The sequence below is a fragment of the Aquarana catesbeiana genome, linkage group LG09 (genome assembly GCF_042186555.1).
Source record: "Aquarana catesbeiana isolate 2022-GZ linkage group LG09, ASM4218655v1, whole genome shotgun sequence".
Lineage (NCBI taxonomy): Eukaryota > Metazoa > Chordata > Amphibia > Anura > Ranidae > Aquarana > Aquarana catesbeiana.
The window spans coordinates 53722244-53749433 of NC_133332.1; the positions used below are offsets into that span (position 1 = coordinate 53722244).

The window sequence follows — 27190 nt, forward strand, 5'->3', positions numbered from 1 at the left end:
ATGGCAACCCTGTTTCACTGCTCATATCTGACTTGTTTTATTTCATAGTATTTACTTGTGCCGATTATCTAGTGTTTGTCTGTGTCAGTCTTATCAGCTTCAGCTGATAAGGCTGCAGTAATGCTGTCCGATGCCCAAGTTTACACTCCATGTGATGTCACATGGTCACATGGGGTGTAGTAGGAAGCTCTGAGTGATTATGCAGTCTTGTGGGATTTCAGTGTTGTGCCGTAGGAAGATCTGATAATAGAAAGACAAGTACACAGAGTGTGCCGTAAATCAGGGGAGATCTGGGCATGCTCAGTGAAGTCATTCTAAAGAACAAAAAGGATTACAATAATACTAAGCAAGTAAGGTGATATCTACAAGCAGTGTTCATTAGGGTTTTTTTATGCGGATTTACATGGGACATAGTTGTCGGGGAGAGTTTACAACCACTTTAAAAAAGTGCTCAGTCTATTTTCCTTTAGTAAATCGAGCTCTATGTCTTCACTCCCAGGCTTTACCTCAGCTGCAACCTCTGCTCAGGACAAAGTCTTCTCCGTTCATCGCCTTATCAGGACTTCTCTGAAGCTTTTCCTGTATTGTTTTTCTCACGAGCCATTATGTACCCACCACGCCTTACATTTCACCGTAATATAGAAATATACGGTATAATATTCTGTCCTAATGTATTATTTTCAGATACTGATAGAGCACAAATCCACTGTAAAATACACAACACTACCAATAAATACATAGGTTATGGTGCATATTTATAAAGCAATGAATTGGACAGTCATTAAACATTCACTGCTGGTGAATCTTCCCCATTCATGCATTTTAAACGTCAGCGATTGTTTCACCAACAGTATTGTATAATACTACCTTGACCACAACCAGAAGTAAGGCAGGAGTATACATGAATAGGTACCACAAACATACAGATAAAAAAATACGGTTCGGGGTGTAGCACAGAAAAAAAGAATATTGTACCTTACCTGCCAGTGTTTGGTAACAGCATTCCACACACCAATTTTTCCAGTGTGGCTTGTGGCTATTAACTGATTGCCCACAAAAAACAAAGCTTCCGCTGGCACTCCAAGGGTGAAGACTCCTGCAATAATTAGAGGGGACATTAAACAGGCAAAAACCTATCATCCTAAAGCTTTCAAAAGCCGACATTGCTTGCATCAGGCTCCCATTAGCCACCTAGTAATAGTACGCCTCTCCCAGCCAATTGTATATACTGTACATTCGTTACCACGATGACCTCACCTATTTCACTTCCAGTGCCATCACCTGAGATGGCCCAAAGAATAATCTCAGTGCAGGAGGAGACAGCCAGCATCTTATCATGGTCACCCAGTGATCCTCCAACAGTCTTGGCATTAAGGGCCACCCTTTCAATCACCCAGTCGAGACAGGGGCTTGTGAAAATCAGCTGCCAGCCAGAGGTCTCCTTCATTCTGTAGGAGAAAAAAATAAAATGCTGAATGGCTAAAATAGGAAAAAGGACAATGGCCAAAATTCCTGTGCTCTTTTCACATCAGGGATATGCAATTAGTGGACCTCCAGCTGTTGCAAAACTACAAGTCCCATCATGCTCTGCCTCTGGGTGCCATGCTTGTGGCTGTCAGAGTCTTGCTATGCCTCATGGGACTTGTAGTTCTGCAACAGCTGGAGGTCCGCTAATTGCATATCCCTGATACATGATATCAATGACCATTCACTGATGGGCAGGCCGATTTCAGGCAGCAGCTAGGACAGTCATGCATTTATACATACACTATATTACCAAAAAGTATAGGGACACCTGCTTTTACACACACAAATTTTAATGGCATCCCAGGGTTTAATATCAAGTTGGCCCACCCTCTGCAACTATAAAAGCTTCAACTCTTCTGGGAAGGCTGTCTAAAAGGTTTAAGAATGCGTCTATGGGAATGTTTGGCCATTTTTCCAGAAGCGCATTTGTGAGGTCAGGCACCGATGTGGACAAGAAGGCCTGGCTCGCAGTCTCTGCTGCAATTCATCCCAAAGGTGTTCTATCGGGTTGAGGTCAGGACTCTGGGCAGGCCAGTCAAGTTCCTCCACCCCAAACTTACTCATCCATGTCTTTATGGACCTTGCTTTGTGCACTGGTGACCAGTCATGTTGGAACAGGAAGGGGCCATCCCCAAACTGTTCCCACAAAGTTGGGAGAAATAAATTGTCCAAAATGTCTTGGTATGCTGACACCATAAGAGCAGCTCCCTCCCTTCACTGGAACAAAGGGGCCAACCCCTGAAAAACAACCCCACACCATAATCCCCCCTCCACCAAATGTTTTGGACCAGACTCAGTGCTGCACTGGCATAAATTTGCAATAAGTACATGCTGCAGTTTGTGCTTGAATCTGTAACCCATAATGTATACCGTAATTAAAAAGTATTATGCAAGTACCTATACCTTTTACCATGCTTGCACTTCCCACTGTTTTCCAGTGCATAAATGTGACAGACCAATAATGTACAGTTTCTGAAATATACTGGTCTTATACAGAGTACCAGTTTACAAATATTGTTTAATAAACCAAGTACTGAAATGCATTAGCAAACAGACTTATCAAAAAATAGCAAATTCTCCCATACAATCCTTATTCAGAACGTTCAGTATAAATAAGGATTTCCTTCAAGCTTTCCATGCTTGAGAAACTGTTCCACTGAAAAAAAAAAAAATGTAATTCCGATTTGCAAAAGTAAGGCCGGCCATAGACAGTTCAAATCTCGTCCGCTTCAGGTTTCAGGCCGTTAATGGGTAGGCTGAATGTACCAAGTCGATCGATCAATTAACTTGGGTACAACCAGCCTGCCAGACTTGCTTGTGATAATCACGGTCTTCTCCTGGCAGGGACTGCTTCCCCCGCCAGGAGAAGATAATTGCTGATTCCCGTCAGCACTACGTGTGCTGATGGGGGAATAGTGTAAATTTCTTTCCTGCAACCCGTGGTTGCAGGAAAGAAATTCGCACCATTTTATGGCCTGCCTAACTTGAATGTTTGTATTTTATTCAGTACAGCAGCATTTTATAATTGACAAGTCACACCACACAGAGGCATTGGTTGATGTCTCAGATACCTGTAACAGACAATGAATTGAGCAAAAGCCACTGCAATCCAGTTATGATGTCCACAGATGATCCTCACCATCCCAGGGTCACTGGGTGTTCCTGAGTGGAGGGAAGTTAAAGAACATGTTATCTATCTGGGGTATGACAATGCCATATGTACGTGTAAAACATAATTTGTTGCCTAAATAATGTCGTATGACCTCACCCACATTCATAATTCTGTAATACTAATTTGTGTCATCATATATAAAAGGAGTTATAGGGCGTACACACGGTCGGACTTTGTTCGGACATTCCGACAACAAAATCCATGGATTTTTTCCGACGGATGTTGGCTCAAACTTTTCTTGCATACACACGGTCACACAAAGTTGTCGGAAAATCCGATCGTTCTGAACGTGGTGACGTAAAACACGTACGTCGGGACTATAAACGGGGCAGTGGCCAACAGCTTTCATCTCTTTATTTATTCTGAGCATGCGTGGCACTTTGTCCGTCGGATTTGTGTACACACGATCGGAATTTCCGACAACGGATTTTGTTGTCGGAAAATTTTATCTCCTGCTCTCCAACTTTGTGTGTCGGAAAATCCGATGGAAAATGTCCGATGGAGCCCACACACGGTCGGAATTTCCGACAACACGCTCCGATCGGACATTTTCCATCGGAAAATCCGACCGTGTGTACGGGGCATTAGGCTGGTCATACATTACTCAATTTTCTTGCACAGTGTTCCCTTAGATTTGCCAAACCTAAAAACACAAAATTTGTATGCAAATCAGGCAGTTCTACATAGCTAAGGGTAAATCTAAAAAGGAAATTGAATAAGAAAATTCAAGTTAGACTTGAATTGTTTTTCAGGAGTCTTTCAGGACAGCACCTGAGAGAGTGGCTCCTCCCACTTGTCAACAGGAAACACACCTTCCACCAAACTTTAAAAAGGAGGCTCCTTCTCACATGTTGCCAGTAGTAGTAGTAGAGAACCCCTGGCCCCAAGCTGGAACACATTCAGAATTAGTCACAGCATAAAAAAAACAATAGGGTGGGTTGTTGCTATCCTGAAAGACTCCTGGAAAACAAGTTACTGGTAAGTCTAACTTGAATTTTCCCTAAACGTCTTTCAGGACAGCACCCGAGAGGATAAACAAGACTTACCAACTAGGGAGGGACCACAGCCTGCAGGACCTTTCTGCCAAAAGCCTGATCACCTGCTGACAGAAGATCCAGTCTGTAATGACGGACAAACGTTAAGTAACTTGACCACATAGCCGCCTTACAAATTTGATCTGGGATGGCACCAGCTTTTTCTGCCCATGTAGTGGCTTGAGCCCTTGTAGAGTGTGCTTGAATTCCCAGCGGGAGAAGATAGTCCCATCTGAGAGTAGGCTACCAAAATAGCCGATTTAAGCCATCTAGCAATTGACCCCTTTGATGCTTGGTGGCCCTTTTTGTGTCCAGCAAAAATAACAAGTCTGAGAGGACCTGAAAGCTTTCATTACTTCCAGGTAATGTAATACGGTTTGTCTCACATCCAGGTTGTGAAACTGACCTTCCTTTTCCCCTGAAGGATTTGAGCAAAAGGTTGGCAGGATGATCTCCTACGACCGATTCTGAAACGTCGCTACTTTTGGCAAAAAGCCTGCATCTGTCTGAAGTACAATCCTATCTGGATAAATTGACAAAAAAGGTTCTTTAACTGATAGTGAACTGCACGTGCTGATTCTTCTTGCAGATGTGATTGCAACTAGAAATAGAGTTTCTATTTCTTTCTATTTCTATATAAAGTCAAATTGTTTAGAGAGAGACTGCTTGTTGTGGTTCAAACGGTTCCTTTGTGAGAGCTGGTCTAGATCTGGTAAGTGCCTTAAAAAAAAAAAAAAATCTTATGACCAAAGTTTCTGAAGAAATTTGTCTCGCAAGAAAAACCCCCAATGCGGCCACTTGCACTTTAAGAGTGCTGACTGCAAGACCCTTGTCTGCACCCTTTTGTAAGAATTCTAATACTGAGACAATGTCTTCCACAGCTCTATCTGCTGAACGACACCAAGAATTGTAGACCTTTCACACCTTGGCGTAAATAGCTCTAGCTACTTTCTTCCTACTGGAAAGTAAAGTGGTTATAAAAGCGGAGGTTCACACAAAAATTGAACCTCCGCTTTTCAGAACCCCCCCCCCCCCCCGGTGTCACATTTGGCACCTTTCAGGGGGAGGGGAGAGCAGATACCTGTCTAAGACCGAGGGGCGGTTCGGCCTCTGGTGCAGACATCGCTGGACCCTGGGACAGATAAGTGTCCTTATTTTAAAAGTCAGCAGCTGCAGTATTTGGAGCTGCTGACTTTAAAAAAAAAAAATAAAATTTGCAGGACTCCCGCTTTAAAGGTTCTGACAGACCCATGTTCCTTAACATCTGCTCCTCAGATACCAGGCAGTGAGGCATAACCTGTCTGAGAGGAAGCTGCCAAAATGGATTGACTGTCATTTGCAGAATGGTGGAAAACCAAGCTCTTTTTGGCCAGAATGGAGTAATCAGGATTACCGACACTCTTTCCTTCTGTATTTTTTTCAATACTAATGGAATCAGCTGGAATGGAGGAAAGGCATACCCCGGGACACTGGTTCCGGACTCCAATAGCGCCCCTGCGCTAGACGAGAACCAGCATATATGCACCAGCTCCTTTCCTCACTTCTCCCCCTGCGCTTCGGGGCGGAAAGGACGCCGCGCGCCTGCTCCGTGGATGACGCCCCCTTCCGGATACCTCACTTCCGGCGGATGCAGTCCCAAGATGGCGGCGGCCTTTCAGAGAGGTGGGCGAATTTTGCAAAAAAGGAAAAATGATGTCCGTCCCACCTCGCTAACGCTTAGGATTGGTGCCCGCAGCAGTATCTGCTCTCCCCGAGCACCTAAAGAGGGAGAAGGAGCCCATCCAACAGCGCTCTGTGGAGTAGTGGGGGGGGGGTACAAGCTCTCTGAGGTAAGGGGAAAAAAAAAAAAAAAAAGGAAAAAAAACTGTGGGGCAGGAAGCCTGGACTTTCCCGACCCCCCACTAGGTGTTCCCTGCCAGAGAAAACACAAAAACTGGCAACATGTGGGAAGGAGCCTCCTTTAAAGCTTGGTGGAAGGTGTGTTTCCTGTTGGCAAGTGGGAGGAGCCACTCTCTCAGGTGCTGTCCTGAAAGACGTTTAGGGAAAATTGTATAATGTATGGCCAGCTTTAGAGTTATCGGTAGCTCAGTTTCCAGGAGTAATACAGGATAGCACATTATTATGTTTCCTTCATCCACAGGGGATGCAACACTTGATGGAAGAAGGTTCCGCCGGGACTGGCCTCCCCAGGCACGGAAAGAAAGAAGTGGATCCACAACTTTATCTGACCATAAATAGGAAGGGACCAGGGAAACAGGATAGATGAGAGTCCTACCATCAAGGAGGGCAAGGGAAAAAAAAAAAAAAAAAAAGAAGAAGAAGGGGGGAGGGGTGGGTGTAGGAATGCAGACAAAAATCCTACAATGAAAACAGTAAATGTGCTGCGCTTGTCTTGAATTTTTTTTTTCCTCTGCCAATCAAGGGGTGTTGGTTGGGGCTTGATGACTTGTACCTGGCAGCTATACTACAATATGGAGGTCCTCACAAGGAGCAATAGCATCCCCAGAGGAGAAATCCAGGCAAAACCAACAAAGAGAGTGTGAAACAGTTATCCTAGAGTCTAAATCATTTACTGTAGATGAAAATAAGACAACACAATGATAAAAATTTAACCAATGCATTTCAAGCATCAAAAAATTCCCCTTCATCAGAGCTTAGATGGGAATGTGACAAAACTTCCTAAAGGGCTCTAACCAAGAACTCCTTTAACAGTAATAAATGTCAGAAAAAGGGAAATTAATTGTCGTAATAGATATGTGCTGAAGGTGCATGAGAATCATAAGCCCAGCCTCTTTTCTCAAGGGTTTTAAAGATGGAGGAAACACAAAAAAAGTAGTTTAGCCCTTTTATTTCTTTATACAATGCATCTCTTGTTGATTTCACTGGGAACAGAGCAGAGCACAGAATTATAGAACCTGCATCTTAAAAAACGTCTATAGGCCCCTCTACTACACATGATCTATAACCCAAATGCCTGCTGTGTCCTCCAATGAAAGAAAAACACCTTATTACATGTTGTATATACAATCCAATATGTTACCTCATGTATACCTGCTAACATTCAAGTAGTAAGGCATATGGCCATAGAGTAAAATTAAAAAGGCCTACATAGCATGTGCCACTAGACCAGGGGTCTCCAAACTTTAACCAGTTCCCACCATGACCTCCTTCAGAACAGGGTGTACAGCGCGGCGATCAGTGCTGCTGTGTGTCCCTCGGACACACCGCATCACCAATCATGGTAAACAGCCTATGACATAGGCTTTTTACTATGTGATCAGCTATGTCCATACACAGTGTAAATAGGAAATGCCGGTTATCAGCAACTAGCAGCGCCGATTGTTAACTGACATCGCGCAAAGAGAAGAGAGGAGAGCCGATTTACAGCTTTCCGCAGTGGGGACAGCTGCCCTGATAATCAGTGCCCTGATTATTAGTGCAGCCCCATCAGTGATGCCAATCAGAGCCTATCATTGCCCATCAGTGCCACCTCATCAGTGCACATCAGTGAAGGAGAAACATTTTTTTTTCTTTTTTCAAATTTTTTTGTCTTTTTGTCCCAATGTTGGTGTGAGTGGTAGGAATAATGCCTCAAAAGGCCGGATAAAGGCAAGTAAACGGCCACAACCGGCCCCCAGGCCAAAGCTTAGAGACCACTGCACTAGATTATGAAACATTTTCAAAACAGAACAGAGAGGTGTACCCTTCCATTTAGAGTCAATAATACCTTATAGCATGCGTATGATACAGACCTCCTACATTCCCATAATTCCTCTCTTCTAACAAGCGCCCCAGAATACCAGCACCCCCCAAGTTGGGGGGCATTGTGTTACTCCTTCGTACAGGAGCCCGCTCACTTCCTCCACCTCTAGAGCCGACCTGCAGCCCAGAAACACTGTGACGGTTCCTTCTCTTAGCTGGAAACACTGGAAATAAAACAAATGGATACTTCAGCAATGGAAAGTGAGACATTTAAAGACTATCCACGTTTTTTGATAAAGAGATAATAAAATATTTAAAATGTGTCTGTTCATTCTAAGCGGACTAGCCACCCCTAGCAGCAGACAGTATTAATCACATCAAAATTGTAATAAGTCATTCCCCCTAGAACCAGAGCATATTATGAGTAAAAGGATAATGGGTCGGTTCCTTCTGTGACAGTGACATGTTATTAGGTCGGTCTATCATGTACCAGAAAACATTAATGGTGGCAGCCTGAAAATAAATGTTTTTCATTAGGTGCACCATCTGAACAATCAATAAAGTTTTAGAGGTCAAAACATTTCTGCATCTGTCAGAATCTCTTACCAGGGGGTGGGAGGTATCCATTAAACAGCACGCTGCCGCATGAAGAGCGCTCCAACTCCTCACACAGCTGTAAGCGTCTCACTGAAAGGAAAATGGGTAGAGTTGGTTACAAAAAATACAACACAATGGAACAAACAGAAAAAGAGCAGAATGTTTACCTAGAGGGGTGATGCCATAAAACTCAGCCTCATGTAACAGAAGGGAGCTGTTCACACCTCTACAAAAGACAGGAAAAAACAAAAACAGGCTGTGGGTAACAGGAAGAAGAGACAGACAAGCTTGTTTAAAGTGCAACTCCGGACACAAAACACCCAGGGGGAGTGGTGGAAGCAAGATGTGAACAGCCTGTGATAGAGAGCCAATTCTTGCACACTGTACATAGCACACCCCTAATATTTGCACTCTGCGCGAAGCGCACCCCTGGTATTTATTGCACCTTTAAGATCCTCCCACTGCAATTTGGCCACACCCAGTAATTAATGCAGTTTGGTGGCGGGCGTGGTTGAGTTCCTGCACTTATTCTCTGAGAAAAAAAAAAGTTACTTACTGGTAACGAACAACAACTTATTTAAAGCCCACAGGACCTTTTGGAGTCACACATCAAACACAGGTAAAAAAAATACAAAAATGTATTTAAATTCATTTAAAAACAGCAAGTCATACATGTGTAGCAAAGATAGAAGTACATAGGTATGGTTCTATGCAAAAGTTTCAGTAATTGAACTGTACAGAATTTAGAATGTACTTCTATCATTGCTATACATGTATGACTTGCAGTTTTTAAATTAATATAAGTCCATTTTTGTATATTTTACCCGCGTTTGAGGTGTGACTCAAAAGGTCCCATGGGCATTAAATAAGTTGTTGTTCAATACTTTTTTGGGACTGAGACACCATCTCTCATATCCATCTCATACCAGCCTCCTTTTTTGTTTACATACTGGTAAAGTTTTTTGCAGGAGACTTTCAGGACAGCCACTTATGAGAGACCTGGGCTCCTCCCTTCTCAGGAAACACCACCTCAGCCCAGATTAAAAGCATGCTTCCCCGCCGGTTCCTCAGTTCTTCCAGAGCAACTCCGGCCAGCTGGGGAAACACAAGAACACATCATACACCATACATTACTCTTTGATGGTTCCTGAGTCGGAAAGCCACAAGGAAACCAACCAGGGTGGGTACATGGTGCTGTCCTGAAAGACTCCTGGAAAAGACGTTACCAGTAAGTAACTTTAGTTTTCCCCTAGCGTCTTTCAGGACAGCCACCTATGATAAAAGGATAAGCGAGCACTTATCCTTAGGGTGGGACTACGGCTTGCAGGACCCGATGTCCAAAAGCCTGATCCTTTTGCTGACAACAGGTCCAACCTTTAGTGTCAAGCAAAAGGTGGGGTAGCTGAACCATGTTGCTGCTGCACTGTAGCACCAGCCTAACCTCTGCCCGAGAAGTAGCCCTATCCCTAGTGGAGGGAGCCTTACTGCCCTCTGAGATCTCCCCAACATATAGGTTTGTTCGACGGCTAACTTATGCCATCACGCCCTTTTAGTTACTCCTAGAGGTTCTATCTCTTTAGTCCCTGTAAAAGAACACGGAAGGAATCACCTTAATCGACACATGTACTAAAAGTTCAAAGGGGGGTTCCTGCGAGGGCCTTTTTGTGGGAGGAAACCGGAGTACTCAAAGGATAACACCCCCCCCCAGGCACAGGAAGAACATGCAGACTCAGGCAGGTAGTGTCATGGTTGGGATACAAACCGAAGACTCTTTCACTGCTAGGTGAAAGTGTCAACCACCAAACCACTGTACTTTGCACCTAGTGAAAGTCTAATAAACCCTGCTAGAACATGATGCCATGGCTGGGATCCAAACCCACGACCCCAGTGTTGCCAGGCTGGTGTACTGCCCATCCCTGCAGCATGGATAGTAACGGGACTAAGAGTCCCTTAGTCTTTAGCAACTCTTAAAAAAAAAAAAAAAAGGGTTTTAAATTGTCAAATGTACACAGACAAAAAAGATGAAAATAGGTTACACACAGTAGTGCATAATACACCGCAACATTTCCATCCCTATTCTGTTACAATACTTTTGCTCATACAGTGCATACCAAAAGTTCTACAGGTTTACATAGCATTTTTTGTTAATCCAAAAACAAAAAACATAAGCATAAAAAAAAAAAAAGGAATGAAACACCACAAGAGGCTGAACATCTCTAAACCGTTGTGAAGTGTGCTATAACCCATCTGTATCTATTAATCTAAGTTGGACATAGTTTGTTCAATACAGACCTTAATCTATTAAATAACTAATAAATCTCAAGGTTCTTCTGTCACTGTGTCAACAGAGTCCACCCATTTGACCCAAATTTTATAGAACTTTTTAGGGCACCCCCTGGCTCTGTGCGTCATTTTGTATAATGTAACATTGGCATTCACTAGGGCCTTCCAAAATGATAATGTGAGGTATTCTCTCCGAATCCCATTGCGCTGCTGGAATGACAGAGGTCAACAAGCCCATGTCGACCTGGCCCGTCTCACAGACACCAGCTGTATGCACCGCAGCCGCCTCATGGCCTTATTTAGCCTTTGGATCTGTCTCCTGAAGAAGAAATACATACGCAACACCGAAACCGGACCCGCTGGGAGGGACCAAGCTGGGTTTTCTTACAATTATGAGCCATCCCAGGCCTCTAGAAAAAAAACCCTGTCCCCGGGGTTAACCGCCCTTCTTTTTTGGAAGGTGCAAGAGCATCAGGTTGTTCAGGTAGGCCCCTGCCCAACTACTGAGACCCCCTTTAGAGAGACAGGAAAAAAACCCTAGCCTTCTCCCTGACCTTGGAAAGAAACCACAGAGAGGAGGTAAGGCAAAAGGGAAGTGCCCGGAACTGCCAGCGGAAGTCTTTACCCCCGGTTTCGACTGCCAAAATGAACAACTTGTGAAGTTCTCCACCATAAGGAATGTTACAAACAGGCATTTCTCTGATCCAAGGAGGCCCTGTAATATTTGGGAGGAAACAGCATTCCTACTGAAAAAGGCAAGTCCCTACGGGATCTGTTGCATTTCATGGGAAGGGCCTTTTCCTGTTTGCTGTGCGATCAAGATTTGCCTCAAGCCCTGGACAAAAGGCAGGTCCCCTGTGGGAGGGATACTACACAACCCGAACGCACTGGCCCCTAATAAGTCTTGCGCTAAAAGACCTTCCCTAGCGAATCGACCAAAGCTGCAAACCTGGCGGACCGACCTCTTTGCTGTCTGTGCTTTTATGTGTGCCAGCAATTGTGTCAGACAGGTTGCGGGACCCCAGTGTAAATGCCAGGGTAGGTCTTAAGTTCCCTAAGGTAAACAAAAAACAAAAAAACAAAAAAGGAAAGAGTTCATTCTCTTGATCATGGAACCCAAAAGTGCCCCTCTGTCTCTCAAGACTAGGTCATTATGTCTGGATTTTTGGAAAAAGACTGCGTATGTTGGTAGTGGAGGGATCTGAACCCAAGTCTTCAGAGGGGCTGGACCCTGCCACTCCCTCTAGCGCTTCCACCAAGACCTCCTGGACTGGACCACCATCCTTCACTGATCCCCCAGGCCCCGTCTTTAGTTGCTGGGTGGGGGGTGGGCTGCTGCCGGTCAGATGGGCGCTGCCCACCTGTGAGGCGCGAGGGCCACGGGCGGGCCTTAACTGCCCTACTCTGAAAGATCCTCCACCTCTTCCAGGGAAGCTTTCTAATGAGGCCCACTGGATTCACCATCCAGGCCCTCTAACTCAGCCTGAGAGTCTGCACAGTACTGTACGCCTCGCACCTGTGGGACTCTAATGTCATGGTTGAACAAACTCGTGACCCCAGACCTGCCTGGCAGCAGTGTTAACTGCTAAGCCACTGTACTGCCCAAATCTACATTGGAATCCTCCAGGCCCCCCCTCCCCCCTGGAGGGGTTGACCCGCAGGAATGGTGCGGTACCCTACTCCACTGGTGAAGGCACAGTCTGGGGCTGTGGTATTCACAACCCGCCCAACCTTTAACTGTGCAGAGGTCTGGATCTGTCTCTGGCTTTGCTTCTAGCTGACAGACACAGCGAGCCATCCTGGGACCTTCCCCCCTCCACCAGCCAGAACCGTAGGGAGCCCTCCGAGAGAGCACATAGAATCACCAGCCACCGGGTCCCATTTGCCTCCTCCCCCTCCATCCACCAAGAACCAAGATGGGACACCACCTGTGGAGCTGCAGGTGACAAAGAGGTAAGGGGCCCCCTAGGTCCCCTTTACGTTAGGATGACTGATGCTGGCATCACCATGAGCCAGCAGGATAGCCCCTGCTTTCGACACACTCCCGCCGAGAAAAGCGTTGTGCTGCCTCTGGAGCCCTCCGGCTGCACTGTGCAACTCATCCGGCTCCCCATCAGCCAAAGCCTGGCCCGCCTTCAGCATCTGCGGCTGGAACCAGAAGCTGCAGATCAAGGAGAAGTGCACACCCCCGCAGGAAGTGACATCCCCTGCCACACGGCCCCTGCTGCGAGCTTCATCGCAGGCCCCAAAAAAAAAAAAACTGTAAAAACAGAAGGGGGGGGGGGCGGGGGGCAGTGCCTCCTCCTGAGCCTTGCCCGAGGACCTAAAAGCGGGCCCCCAGAGCTTCTCACTACACAACTTGTAGGGAAGCTGGGGTGGCAAGGAAATGGTGTAGCTACCAGGTAACCTCTCCCGGAGGCCACTAGTTCCCAGAGACCTCTGTCTCCTTCACAGGACATATAGGCCTCAGCCTCCCCGGCTGTTTTAGCCACGGTTGCCATGCAATGTCTCCTTGCCGGAGGAAACACCAGAACCGAGGAGCCAGTGGGGAAGCATGCTTTTAATCTGGGCTGAGGCGGTGTTTCCTGAGAAGGGGGCAGCCGAGGTCTCTCATAGGTGGCTGTCCTGAAAGATGCTAGGGGAAAAAGCCCTGCATACATTTATATAGGCTTACAGATACAACCAGCCCTTTGAGGACAACCATAATGCTAATACGGCCCACAATGAAATTGAGTTGGACACCCCTGCTCTATTCAAAATGCCTCCTAAAGTTTTGCCTTTAGTGACACTTTTACCACTTCAGCCCTCGGAAGATTTTACTCCCTTCCTGACCAGAGCACTTTTTACAATTTGGCACTGCGTCGCTTTAACTGACAATTGCCCAGTCATGCAATGCTGTACCCAAACTAAATTTGCGTCCTTTTTTTTCCCACAAATAGAGCTTTCTTTTGGTGGTATTTGATCACCTCTGCGGTTTTTTATTTTTTGCGCTATAAACAAAAAAAGGAGCGACAATTTTGAAAAAAATATATATTTTTTATTTTGCTATAATGAATATCCCCAAGGATAAAAACAAAAATTTCTCCATCAGTTCAGGCAAATATGTATATATGTATGTATATATATATATATATATATATATATATATATATATATATATATATATATATATATATATATATATATATATATATATATATACACACACACACACACATACATATACATACACACACACTTCTACATATTTTTGGTAAAAAAAACGAAAATAAGCTTGTATTGATTTGTTTGCGCAAAAGTTATAGCGTCTACAAAACGATGGGAACGATTTATGGCATTTTTATTTATTTATTTTTTTTTTCACTAGTAAATGGTAGTGATCTGCGATTTTTAGTGGTACTGTGACATTGTGACGGACAGATCGGACACATTTTTTGGGACTATTGACATTTATACAGCGATCAGTGCTATAAAAATGCACTAATTACTGTGTAAATGTCACTGGCAGGGAAGGGGTTAACACTAGGGGGCGATCAGGGGGTTAAATGTGTGTTCCCTAGATGTGTTCTAACTGTATGAGGATAGGACTGACTGGGGGAGGAGACAAATTGTTGTTCCTACTTAGTAGGAACAAACAATATGTCTTCTCTCCCTTGACAGAACAGGGATTTGTGTGCGTTTACACACACACACACACACACACACACACACACACACACACACACACACACACAAACAAATCCCTGTGCTGGCTCTCGGTCACGCGCATCAGGTCCCCCGCCTTACAGCAAGTGCGCGCCCTTTGGCGGCTCTTAAAGGGGAGAAGACGTACCCATATGGGGTTTCGCCCAGCCGTGCCATTCTGCCGGCGTGAGCTGGTCGGCAATCGGTTAAGGTAATCCTTTAAAAATTATATTAGTAGTAGTACATCAATAACACATTTTTACTCACCTGGTATCAAGCTCTTTGGTGCGTAGAAAATTCAGAATAGGAGCGAACACTGTAGGGTCTCTATCAATAAAAATCTGAAATAAGGAAAAGTAGAACATTGTTTACATTTTTTTTTTTCACAGGAACCTACAAGCTTTTTAATGTGATTGTTTGATATATCAAGAGGTTTTGCTTTAAGAACCTATTTCTTTATGTATAGTTTGTAATTATATATGTACACGAGAACAGTCATATTTGACCACTACATATGCAGGCCTTGCTTCCCAACTGATTTAAAATAATAAGCTCTGTGACAGGTTTTATTTCAGCTGGGAGACAGCAAGACTGCAGTGGTTGCCAAAAGGCAATCACAATAATGGAAAAATGGTAAGGCAGACATGTAAACATGACATCACCTCCTTTCCACCTCGTCCAATCAGAAAACGCTCTGCATTCATTCAGAAAATGTAAAACATTCTCTGAATGGTGCCCATGTCGAGTGACCTCCTGTGTTCAGAGTGCAGCAGGGCAGCCACTCAGCACAGTAAGTGGAGATCACTGGAGTAGCGGTGTCTGCTTCAGTGATTTCCAGCTTCTGGGAGCGTCAGCTGGTATGTACATAGTTGCGTTGGTCCAAGCTGAATGGACATATAGCCATACCTGGAATTCTTCTTTAAAGGGTAAACAAAATACATTCTCACTTGAAATATATACAGTTATATTTTAAAAGTCTGCAGCACAGTTTTTTGATTAGGTACACATCAAAGTTTTTTCAGCACTTTCATCATTTTATAACTCGAATATCTTATTTGTAACTTTTGCTTAAAGTGTTTGTAAAGGCACAAGGTTTTTTTTTTTTTTTACTCCTCTATGCAGCAGCCCCCCTCATAGTTACCTCCTCCAGCGATGTGCACAAGAGCCTCGGTTGTCTGGACTCTCCCTCCTCATTAGTTTAGACAGTGGCTCCCGCTGCTTTCAATCACAGCCAGTGAGGAGAGAGAGGAGGAAGGCCCGAGCCACAGCTCTGTGAGTGAATGGATACGTAGAATTTCAGCTCATGAACGAGCCTACTTGGGTGCCCTCATTGCAAACCGCTTGCTCTAGGGGCACTTGAGGGACCAAGAGTGCCCACAAGGGACCCCAGAAGAGGATGCTCTGTGCAAAACCATTAACACAGAGCAGGTAAGTATAACATGTAAAAAGTAAAAAGTAATTTGTAGCAAATTTAGCTAGAAACTCACTGCTCCAGTTTCATCCTTTAAGGAGGAGATTCGGCCACTAAGCAAGCTGGTGAAAGAAAGAAAAAGTTGAATAAATAAAATGGTTTCTGGCTTTGATTTATAAGCTTTCAATGACAATCAGTTCGATTTGCTCTACCTAAAAATGGAAACATGCAGCAACCTGAAAACAACCAGGATTCAAAATCTTTTGGGAACTTTGGGAGGTCTCTGCAGCCGAGATCCAAGCTTTATCCAAATGCTGCAGCCAATACAAGAAAACATCCCTCCTCTTGCTGTTTATTTATATATTCATGTTACATTGCTAATAATGTAGCAGGAAATTCAAGACTAAGGCCCTTTTCACATGGGGCAGATTCGTTTAGACGGACTTCGCTAGCTCAGCAGGGATCACTTCATTGATCCCCGCTGAGCAGGCGGATGACAAGTCTGTCTCTGCTCACTGTGCTGAGATGGACATGTCAGAGCCCCGCTCTCGTCTATGTGGGATCGGATGAAAACGGATCCACTGGAAGGATGGCGAACGTATCGCCAACATCCGCCTCCCCATAGAAGTCAATGGGTGGCCCGATCGATTCCACCTGAAAAACGGACGTGTGAAAGGGGCCTAATAAGCTATCTTGCAGACCCTGATATGGAGATCTTAGTTCTGGATTCTCTGAAAATATATAAAAACATAAGGCTCTCTTGAAGGCATTCAGAGCACCATAAACTCCCAGCAACATAACTTGTGGGAGGGTCACATTTTGTGACCTTTTATTTGACCTGTAGACTATAGGAAGTAGAGTCTTGTACTTTACTGGCTATTGATTAGTTCAAAAATGTTGCAGTTTGATCAATACTCTTTACTGGCTAATGCAAGTTATTAAAAAGGTGCAAGCTTTCAGGATCATTATATTATTAAAAGAGAAGTATGTTTTTTTTTTTCATTTTCTATTCATACTTATCTATGTTGGAGGATCAGACCGATGCTGCAGCTGTCCCCGCCGTCTCTGCACTGAGAACCGAGCTACTGAATATCGCTGATGGCTCGGTCCTCACAGATCCCGGAGGGGAGAGCTGCTGACTGTCAGTCCGCGTCTCTGTCTGCTCCTCCACGTTCACTGAAGCTGTGGAGGGGCGGGGAGCGGCTGTCTCAGCGGCTTACTGAGACTGCCATCAATCAAGGCAGCTGGCGGATCCAGACTTGGAAGTCGGGATGACGCGCTGCCTCGACTGATTGCAATAACGTCAGCGGAGAGCGGACTTCAGACAGCTTTCCGCTAAAAACAGGTCACACAAGTGCAAAACTAATTGCACTCCTGTGACCCTTAGGAGAAGCCCAGCCTAAAACGCCCAGGCTGGACCTCTTCTTTTAAAAGCGGTATTAAAACCAAAAAAAAAAAAAAAAGTAGTATATTGCAGCTTACCAGTCGTGACCAATCCCCATTAGATGTGGTGGCTACATTTGTTCTCTTTTTAGGCTTTTTTCCCCCTCTGTTTTCACCAGGTGATCTGGCCAACAACACACCTCCTGTATTAGAGCCCCCCCCACTCTGGATGAAGGAAACCAGGAAGCACCTTTGAACAACAGTATTGACAGGCTGGGGGTGGGGAGGGTAGTGTTAGGTGTACTAGCAGATTTAGATACACTAACAAATTGAAGTTTACCTACAGCTTACACTTGATAGGCAGTTACAGCAAACGTGTTTTTTTCCTTTTGTAATAGGCAGCACTAGGGTCGCCGAATCAAATCTCAAACACAGCACTACCTGCCTGCAGTTTGCAAGTCCCTGTTCCTGCGTGGGTTTCCTCCGGGTACTCCAATTTTCTCCCACACTCCAAAGACATGCTGGTAGGTTAATTGTCTCCTGTCTAAATTGGTCCTAGTGTATGTATGTAAGTATGTATGTGAGTTTGGGACCTAACGGGCTGATGTGAATGTACAATATATACGGTATCTCACAAAAGTGAGTACACCCCTCACATTTTTGTAAATATTTTATTATATCTTTTCATGTGACAACACTGAAGAAATGACACTTTCCTACAATGTAAAGTAGTGAGTGTACAGCTTGTATAACAGTGTCAATTTGCTGTTCCTTCAAAATAACTCAACACACAGCCATTAATGTCTAAACCGCTGGCAACAAAGGTGAGTACACCCCTAAGTGAAAATATCCAAATTGGGCCCAAAGTGTCAATATTTTGTGTGGCCACCATTATTTTCCAGCACTGCCTTAACCCCTTTTGGGCATGGAGTTCACCAGAGATTCACAGGTTGACACTGGAGTCCTCTTCCACTCCTCCATGACGACATCACAGAGCTGGTGGATGTTAGAGCTCTTGCGCTCCTCCACCTTCTATTTGAGGATGTCCCACAGATGCTCAATAAGGTTTAGGTCTGGAGACATGCTTGGCCAGTCCATCACCTTTACCTTCAGCTTCTTTAGCAAGGCAGTGGTTGTCTTGGAGGTGTGTTTGGGGTCGTTATCATGTTGGAATACTGCCCTGTGGCCCAATCTCTGAAGGGAGGGGAGGGGCTCATGCTCTGCTTCAGTATGTCACAGTACATGTTGGCATTCATGGTTCCCTCAATAATCTGTAGCTCCCCAGTGGCGGCAGCACTCATACAGCCCCAGACCATGATACTCCCACCACCATGCTTGACTGTAGGCAGGACACACTTGTCTTTGTACTCCTCACCTGGTTGCCGCCACACACGCTTGACACCATCTGAACCAAATACGTTTATCTTGGCCTCATCAGACCACAGGACATGGTTCCAGTAATCCATGTCCTTAGTCTGCTTGTCTTCAGCAAACTGTTTGCGGCTTTCTTGTGCATCATCTTTAGGAGAGGCTTCCTTCTGGGATGACAGCCATGCAGACTAATTTGATGCAGTGTGCGGCGTATGGTCTGAGCACTGACAGGCTGACCCCTCACCCCTTCAACCTCTGCAGCAATGCTGGCAGCACTCAAACGTCTATTTCCCAAAGACAACCTCTGGATATGACGCTGAGCACGTGCACTCAACTTCTTTGGTCGACCATGGCGAGGCCTGTTCTGAGTGGAACCTGTCCTGGTAAACCTCTGTATGGTCTTGACCACCGTGCTGCAGCTCAGTTTCAGGGTCTTGGCAATCTACTTATAGCCTAGGCCATCTTTATGTAGAGCAACAATTCTTTTTTTTTTTCAGATCCTCAGAGAGTTCTTGCCATGAAGTGCCATGTTGAACGTCCAGTGACCAATATGAGAGAGTGAGAGAGATAACTCCAAATTTAACACACCTGCTCCCCATTCACACCTCAGACCTTGTAACATTAACGAGTCACATGACACCGAAAATGGAGGGAAAATGGCTAATTGGGCCCAATTTGGACATTTTCACTTAGGGGTGTATTCACTTTTGTTGCCAGCAGTTTAGACATTAATGGTTGTGTGTTGAGTTATTTTGAAGGGACAGCAAATTTACACTGTTATACAAGCTGTACACTCACTACTTTACATTGTAGCAAAGTGTCATTTCTTCAGTGTTGTCACATGAAAAGATAGAATAAAATATTTACAAAAATGTGAGGGGTGTACTCACTTTTGTGAGATACTGTATGTGTTAAGGGCTGCATAAACTGATGGCGCTATACAAGTACCTGTAATAAATAATGAAAAGTTTTACATAAAAGCTGATCATTGTAAGCACCCCTGTCAGTGGTAACTGGTTTGTTTCATCCCTCTAACTGCTACATCTGCAAGAGAGCTTTTTCTTTTGAAAAACAAGAGTCTCACTGGTCAAATCAACAGATGAAAACAAAGGAAAGAAAGCCTAAAAAGAAAATGATTGCAGCCATTACATCGAAGGATTGGTAAGCTGCTGTATAATAAATGTCCGCTTGTGGGTTTATTACCACTTTGATGCCCGAGGAAGAGAACTTACGAAGGTCTCAAAATCCTGCATCTTCAAAGTTATAGTAAAGCCCACCTGGTTCACCTGTACCTACAGATATGTCTATAATAAGGCTTACCTGTAGGTACAGTTAATATCTCCTAAATGTGCTCTGTTTAGGAGATATTTACAATAGTAGCAGTTGGTGACGTCACCGGTGGATGCACACTGCACTCTCAATGGATAACGTGCCATCCATTGAGAGACTCGTGCCTCCACTTCTGTGTACATGTGCGGGAGTGCCATCAGTGTAGCTCAGCTATTTCAAGCAGTCGAAGCCCCATGCTTTAAAGGATGCTTAAACCCCAACAATGAACTTCTCTTATTTTCTCCCTTCGGTTCTATTACATAGACCATAGGAAGCATTTTGTTTTCTGCTGAATCAGCCAAAGTTTGAGCCATGGTTCAAACGTCCATTTCCCAAAGACAACCTCTGGATATGATGCTGAGCACGTAGCTACCTTTTAGATACTTCTTGTTTGGCCATCAGGCGGATGCCTGAACAGCAGCTACATCTGACCAGATGCAGCCACTGTTCGGTTGACAAAACATGGGTGGCCCTGTTCTGTCCGGACCAACTGGTTTGATAAAGTCCATTTAAAAAATTTACTTAGCTGGGTGGAAAATTATTGGCTAAACAGTGGACTATCAGCGTAGTCATCGTACTGGTATGCAGACAGCCGTGGTTACAGCTACAGCATGGCAGTGGAGACTCCTCCATGTATGCTGTTTAGCGTGTATGGGAAAATCAACTGATTTTTTGGTTCAGCGGTGAATGGCCACTTTAAATTAGTGCAGCGTATAGAATAGAATACTCACCTGGAAAAGAATGTGTCAGAAGCCCAGGTAAGGGTCTGTCTTGAAGTGCTAAACCTGTGGGAAAAAAAAAAAAAAATACAAGTTTTTATCTTGTTCAAGACAGACATCAGTAGCATCCCACGGATCAAAATATTTTCTGATGGTATTGTGTCTAGCTGGTTATATAATAGAGAACAATGGAGAACAATGCTTACTACTTCCTATTCCAGTCAGGTCTATAATTTCAGCCATTCCACTCTAGAGTCTGCCAGCTGTGTAAAGGAGGGGTAATGTAGACCAGCGGCTGCCAACCAGTGGTCCATGGACCATCAAATTTGAGGGATGTATACCACCCCAGTGTTGTTCTCAACGTGCACTAGAAGTCAATACTGTCAGTGTGCATTGAAACCCGATACGTCATCTGTAGTTCTGGCTCCTGGGTACTCAGAGGGAGGCACTGGGAGTAGTGCAGAGAGCAGAAGGTGAAGAAGGAGGGGACTTCCAATGGCAGTGCCGATCACAGACTGTGGGAGGAAGCACAGAGCTCGAGCCCATGGCTGGATAAGGAGAAGAGATACAATAAGTTTGTGTAAGGCAGCAGTGCGATACAGAGTGGAGGCGGGGGGGGGGCAGAGAACCGGAGCATTGTGTGTATGAGAAATGTAAAACTCATGTTAGTGGCCCGCGGGATTCAAAATTGTGAGTTTACTGGTCCGAAAGGTTGGCGGCCACTGATGTAGACAATAAGAGTGTGCCTGTGATTCCCAAGGCACCCCACCAACATGATACCTAAATCTCCAGAAGAAAATCCCCTTCAGGTAAACAGACCCGCTGCAAAGCTTCATTCAGAGACTTTTCTAGTTCCTGTCCCTATCAATAGAAAAAGGAAGGAATGACAGTGGAGGGTCACCACCGATCCCCATGCTCCAGAAATGGACAGGGATTGCAGAAATAGCACCTTCCATGCACATGTGTCTGTTTGCTGTCACTTCACCCTGACAGTTTTTTGCTAAACATTTCAACCAATTGTCACAGCCAAATATTCGGCACTCACAGGTCCTCTGAAATATTAATGTTGCACTCCAATTCGGAAACGGATCTGCAAATTGTGAAAGCAGCAATAACAGTGATCCTCCATGACCACCTCAGAATTCACAATCCCAAACAGAAGCACCACAGTAAAACACAGAGACTACATATGGCTCTTTTTTTTTTTTTTTTTACAATTTTTAAAGGCACCTCACTGCAAGAACAATGTGTATGTTCAAAGGCAGGCTGGGAGGTCTAATATGCAATTCATTGGAATTGTATGGGGGGGGGGGGGTACTGTAAAAAGGAGGCACCAGTAGGGTTGTCCCGATACCGATACTAGTATCGGTACCGATACCAAGCATTTGCCCATGTACTTGTACTCGGGCAAATGCTCCCGATGCTTCCCCCGATACCTGGACTGTCAGCAGTGATCGGCGCGTGGGGGAGTTACAAGCTTCTCCCCCCACGGCTTTCAGCAGCTTTAGTGACATACAGCGGTGATCGGTGCTTGTAACTCCCCCACACGCGATCACCGCTGACTGTCACAGCATCCTCCTCCATGCCCCCTCCGTTCCTCTGTCTCCCTCCGCTGTCCCCCTCCGTTCCGCTGTCCCCCTCCGCTCCACTGTTCCCCTCTCCTTCTCTGTCCCCTCCATTCTGCTGTGCCTCTCCGCTGTCCCCTCCGTTCAGCTGTTCCGCTGTCCCCCTCTCCTTCTCTGTCCCCTCCGTTCTGCTGTGCCTCTCCGCTGTCCCCTCCGTTCTGCTGTCCTCCTCCTCCTTCCTTTGTGAATGAACAGAGTCAGCTGACTCTGTCCATTCACATAACAGAAACAATGTAATCTCCTGTGATTACGATGTCTCAGTTTGTGAATGAGCTGAGGCTGCAGAGAAAGTGACTGGGGAATCTCTATCCTCTGTCTCTTTCTCTGTCTTAAGGGGGGGATATCAGGGGTCTGTTAAGACCCCTGATATCTCACCAAAGCCCCCCAACAGGGCTGATTAAAAAAAAAAAAAAAATTGCAATAAAGAATAAAAAAAAAAATTATTGTAAAAAATAAAAATTGTAAATAAAAAAAAAAAAAAAAAAACCACACAGACACCATTCACCAACCCCCCCCCCCCCCCCCCCCGAAAAAAAAGAAAGCATTGTTAAAAAATTAAAAAAAAAAAAAAAAAAAAAAAAAGGTGACATTAAAAAAAAAAAAGGTATCGGTAATCGGTATCGGCGAGTACTTGAAAAAAAGTATCGGTACTTGTACTCGGTCCTAAAAAAGTGGTATCGGGACAACCCTAGGCACCAGTGAAGTGAAACCCAGACAAGGCCTGTCTGATTGAAAACAACAGACATTCCACAGTCTCTAACGACATGAAAGATCCATAGATCTCGTAACTTTAAAGAATATGTTACCCCAGCATTTCATATTCCTAATATGTGCCTGCTGTACCATGTACTTGTATGAGAAAGTCTCCTGTTCTTTCTGTATTGCTTCCTTTATGTGAAATCCCTGGTGTTCCTGCCAGTCCCTCTGCTTTTCTATTAAAAACTGACCACACTAGGCATGAAAGCACAGAGTGGTCAGTTCTATAGCTATGCAGGGAGCTCAGTCTGCTCTCCTCCAATGATCAGATTTGTCCTGGCTCCCCCCCCCCCCACACACACACCCACACACACCCCATTCATTGGGAATCCATCTCCTCCCCGAGCTATCCGAGCATCTTATGCAGCTGAGAACCGAGATAAAAAAAAAAATTAATAAAGGGAAAAATGTATTTAATGTTTTTATATGTGTATATTAGCATGAACTGAGAAACATAAGGTTGTTTTCTTACAACACCCAAAAGGTGTGACTACAAGTACCATGTAGGGATGTGACCTGCGGTACTTCTTACCAGTCCATATTTCCATCGCACACGTTCCTGGAATGTGATGCGTCACATGTCTGACGAGGGGGTCCTGCGTGGCTCCGAAACTTTGCACTACTTTGTCTGTGGTGTGATCTTTCTTCAGTAAAAAAAACAGCTAGGACCTAATTGAAGATCTGTGGTGTACTGACAAGTATTAATGTTGTGTCGTGTATGCTCCAATATATCCAGCTGGTGGTCGCTACAACACCCAGTACTTTGAGAGCTCATTCCAGGAACGTGTGAGATGGGAATATGGACCGGTAACATTTACTACAGGCCACATCTCCACTTGTAGTCACACCTTTGGGTGCTGTAAGTAACCAGCTTTATGTTTCTCAGGTTTTTATTAATGTACAGAACATGGGTTTTTATTTATTTGCTTTGATTTTTGACATCAAGGCTCTCTCGGTGTTCCAGAGGAAGAGCATGAGTCTTGAAACGCGTTGGACTTCACTCATCATATATCGGCTCGTTTGTTTACAATAGGGGGATTTGTATAACGTAGATGTATATTTTGATAATCTGTGCGGCGTTACACTATTACCACCAATCATTTAAGATAGAATGTTTCAGGCCTGCGTTTTTAATCTCTATTCAATCAAGTTTGTCATATGCTTTTATATACATTTGGAGTTTTTTGCCCTTTAAAATCCCTGCCACCCGTTACAGTTTTTGATTGAATTTTGGAATGGGCACCGATATGGTCTTGAATCGCACCTCTCCTTCTTTAACAACTTGCCCTACGGAACATTTACACCCCCCCTCCCCCCTTCATGACCAGGCCATTTTTAAACATCTAGGGCGATCAAAGGGTTAAAGTGTTACTAAACCCACAACAGTAAAATCAGTCTGTATATGCAGTAAAGCATGCTTGTTATACTCACTGTGGAACCTAAGGGGTTAATCCTGCACATTGATGTAAAAGGCTGCTTGATCCTGTATGCACAGATCCTCCTCTTCTTGCATTGTCCCCATAACAGGTCCGACTAAGACAGAGTTACTGGAGGCACTCTGCACATGCTCAGTTTGGTGTGTATTGCTAGAGTTTGTTTTTTTTCTTGGGATGGTGCATTTGATCAGCACAGGACTAATCAGCATTGTCCAGAGAAAGGGTCAGGGGTCCTGCAGCCTCATAGGACAGCCAGTGCAGTATGAAAACTTCTCCTACAAGCTTTAGCTAGTGTTTGGCTGGACACTGATAGAAGTCACAAGACTGCTATATACTGCTGATGAGAAAAGGTATTTAGCCGTTTATATTTACTAAAATAATTGCACTTCTGTGTTCTGTGTACTGTGGGAGACCAGATATAACACTTTAACTGTGTGCCTAGCAAGTGTTTTGGTGTACTGTGGGAGGTGCTTTTACTAGGGGGAAGCATGAGATTGTATTCCTTGCTTTGCGGGGAAAGGAAATCCATCACTTCCCCACTGACAAGACAGGGCTCTGCCTTGTTTAGAAAGACAGAGCTCTGTCCTGTGTAAATCCTAGACGATCGGTGGGTGCTGGTGGTAATCCATTGGCCGGCACCCACTGTATTTAACCACTTCCCGCCCGCCCTATAGCAATATGACGTCGGCAAAGTGGTTGCGATATCCTGACCGGACGACATATGACGTTGCCAGGGGGGGGCACGCATTACGGCGATCGTTGTTGCGGTGTGTCAGTCCGACACACCGCAACTCCAATCTAGGTAAACGTGATCAGCCGTGTCCAATCACGGCTGATCACACTGTAAACAGGAAGAGTCGTTGATTGGCTTTTCCTCACTTGCGAGTAGAGGAGAGCCAATCGGGTGCTCTTCTGACGGGGGGGGGGGGTCTGTGCTGATTTACCCCCCCGAGGAAGCCCACACTGGACCATCAGGGATGCCCACCACTAGTCGCCACCAGGGATGCCAATCAGTGCCCACAATGGGCATCACTGATTGGCAGGCATTATTGTTTGGCACTGATTGGCATCCATCAGTACCATCCATTAATGTACATCAGTGCCACCTATCAGTGCCCATCCATGCCGCCTATCAGTGCCCATTCGTGCCGCCCATAAGTGCCACCTATGTGTACCCATCAGTGCTGCATATCAGTACCCATCAGTGCCCGTCAGTGAAGGAGAAAACTTACTTATTTAAAAAATTTGTAAGAGCCCTTTCACACTGGGGTGGTTTGCAGGTGCTAGTGCGCTAAAAATAGCACCTGCAAACTGACCTAAAACTGCCGCTACTGTCTCTCCAATGTGAAAGCCGAGGGCTTTCACACTGGAGCGGTGCGCTGGCAGGAGAGGGAAAAAAAAAAGTCCTGCTAGCTGCATCTTCGGTGCGGTGAAGGTGCGGTGTATACACCGAAATGGGGCAGCGCGGCAATACCGCCGGCAAAGCGCCTCTGTAGAGTCGCTTTGCGGTGGTTTTTAACACTTTCTTGGCCGTTAGCGGGGGTGAAACTGCCCCGCTAGCGGACGAATACCGCCACTAAAACGACGGTAAAGCGCCGCTAATAGCGGCATTTTACCGCCGACGCACCAGAAACAAAAAAAAAAAAAAGTTTTTTTTTTTTTTCTTTTCAAAATTTTCGGTCTTTTTTTTAATTTGTTTAGCAGAAAATAAAATTCCCAGAGATGACCAAATACCACCAAAAGAAAGCTCTATTTGTGGGAAGTTCCAGGTCACACACTAGGTAGGTGATCTGGTGCAGCAGAGCCGCCTTGCTGCTGTATAATCTGTGTTATACGGTTGTCAAGCGGTTATCACCCGACACCTACCATCTGTGTCCAACTGGGGAGATTTCCCTTCACTTCCTGTCCCACAGCCAAGACAGGAAGTGAGAGGAAATCCCTCCTAAGTGAGAGAATTCCTGGTCGTCAACAGAACTAGTGTCCCCATTGGAAGATTCCAGGTCTTTTCCTGTTCTTCTGACAACCCAAAGTTTGAGATTTTCTTTTTTCACTTTCAATTCTAACAGTATAATGATTACTTTTGGTGATGCCCCCCATCTTTATTATACTGGAGCAGGCGCGGTGAAGGATTCTGCACATGCAGAAGAGGGGTGCAAACGTCACCCAGGTGAGAAAGACAGAAAAAAAAAATAGAAAATAATTGGTTCCTATGGGCAACACAGACAGTTTATGTTTTTAGACACTTTCACCTCCCACATAACACATAACAGCCCCCATCAGACCCACAATGACCCCCATTACACTGAGAACCCTTCCTCTCATCTATCCCCAATACCTACCTCTTCCCCCCAACATTGAGATGGATCACATCCCCGGTCCGGCCTGCAGACCCCGCCATGCCGCTGCCCCTTCACTTCACACAGCCACCATACTTCCGGCAACACCACACTACGAGACACCCGGCCTCCGCTCTTCTCACTGGCTGTGGTGGCTGTCACTCAAGGGTTACCCCCGCCCCATCGCTCTCCATTGTCTCATTGACCGAGACAGCTGTCATTCAATACTTTTTCCCCGCCTACTTCCTTATCTCGCTTGCCTCATTTGTTGAGCTGGGTCGTCACTCAAGGATTTTTTTTCCCTGGCCCATCCCTTGATCCCGCC

General features: G+C 45.1%; 1 protein-coding gene across 1 annotated transcript in view; it reads right to left on the reverse strand.

Moving 5' to 3' along the window:
* Positions 1–27143, reverse strand: part of SHKBP1 (SH3KBP1 binding protein 1) — a 55454-nt gene extending 28311 nt beyond the window's left edge. Inside the window, exons 1-10 of the mRNA XM_073598511.1 lie at positions 26869–27143; positions 20725–20778; positions 15987–16032; positions 14767–14840; positions 8700–8758; positions 8542–8622; positions 7986–8159; positions 3099–3189; positions 1258–1448; positions 981–1096 (exon numbers count right to left, since the gene is read on the reverse strand). Coding sequence (XP_073454612.1) covers positions 981–1096; positions 1258–1448; positions 3099–3189; positions 7986–8159; positions 8542–8622; positions 8700–8758; positions 14767–14840; positions 15987–16032; positions 20725–20778; positions 26869–26927 — 945 coding nt within the window. The 5' untranslated portion in view covers positions 26928–27143. The remainder of the gene's footprint in view (positions 1–980; positions 1097–1257; positions 1449–3098; positions 3190–7985; positions 8160–8541; positions 8623–8699; positions 8759–14766; positions 14841–15986; positions 16033–20724; positions 20779–26868) is intronic.
* Between the last annotated feature and the right edge of the window lie 47 nt (positions 27144–27190).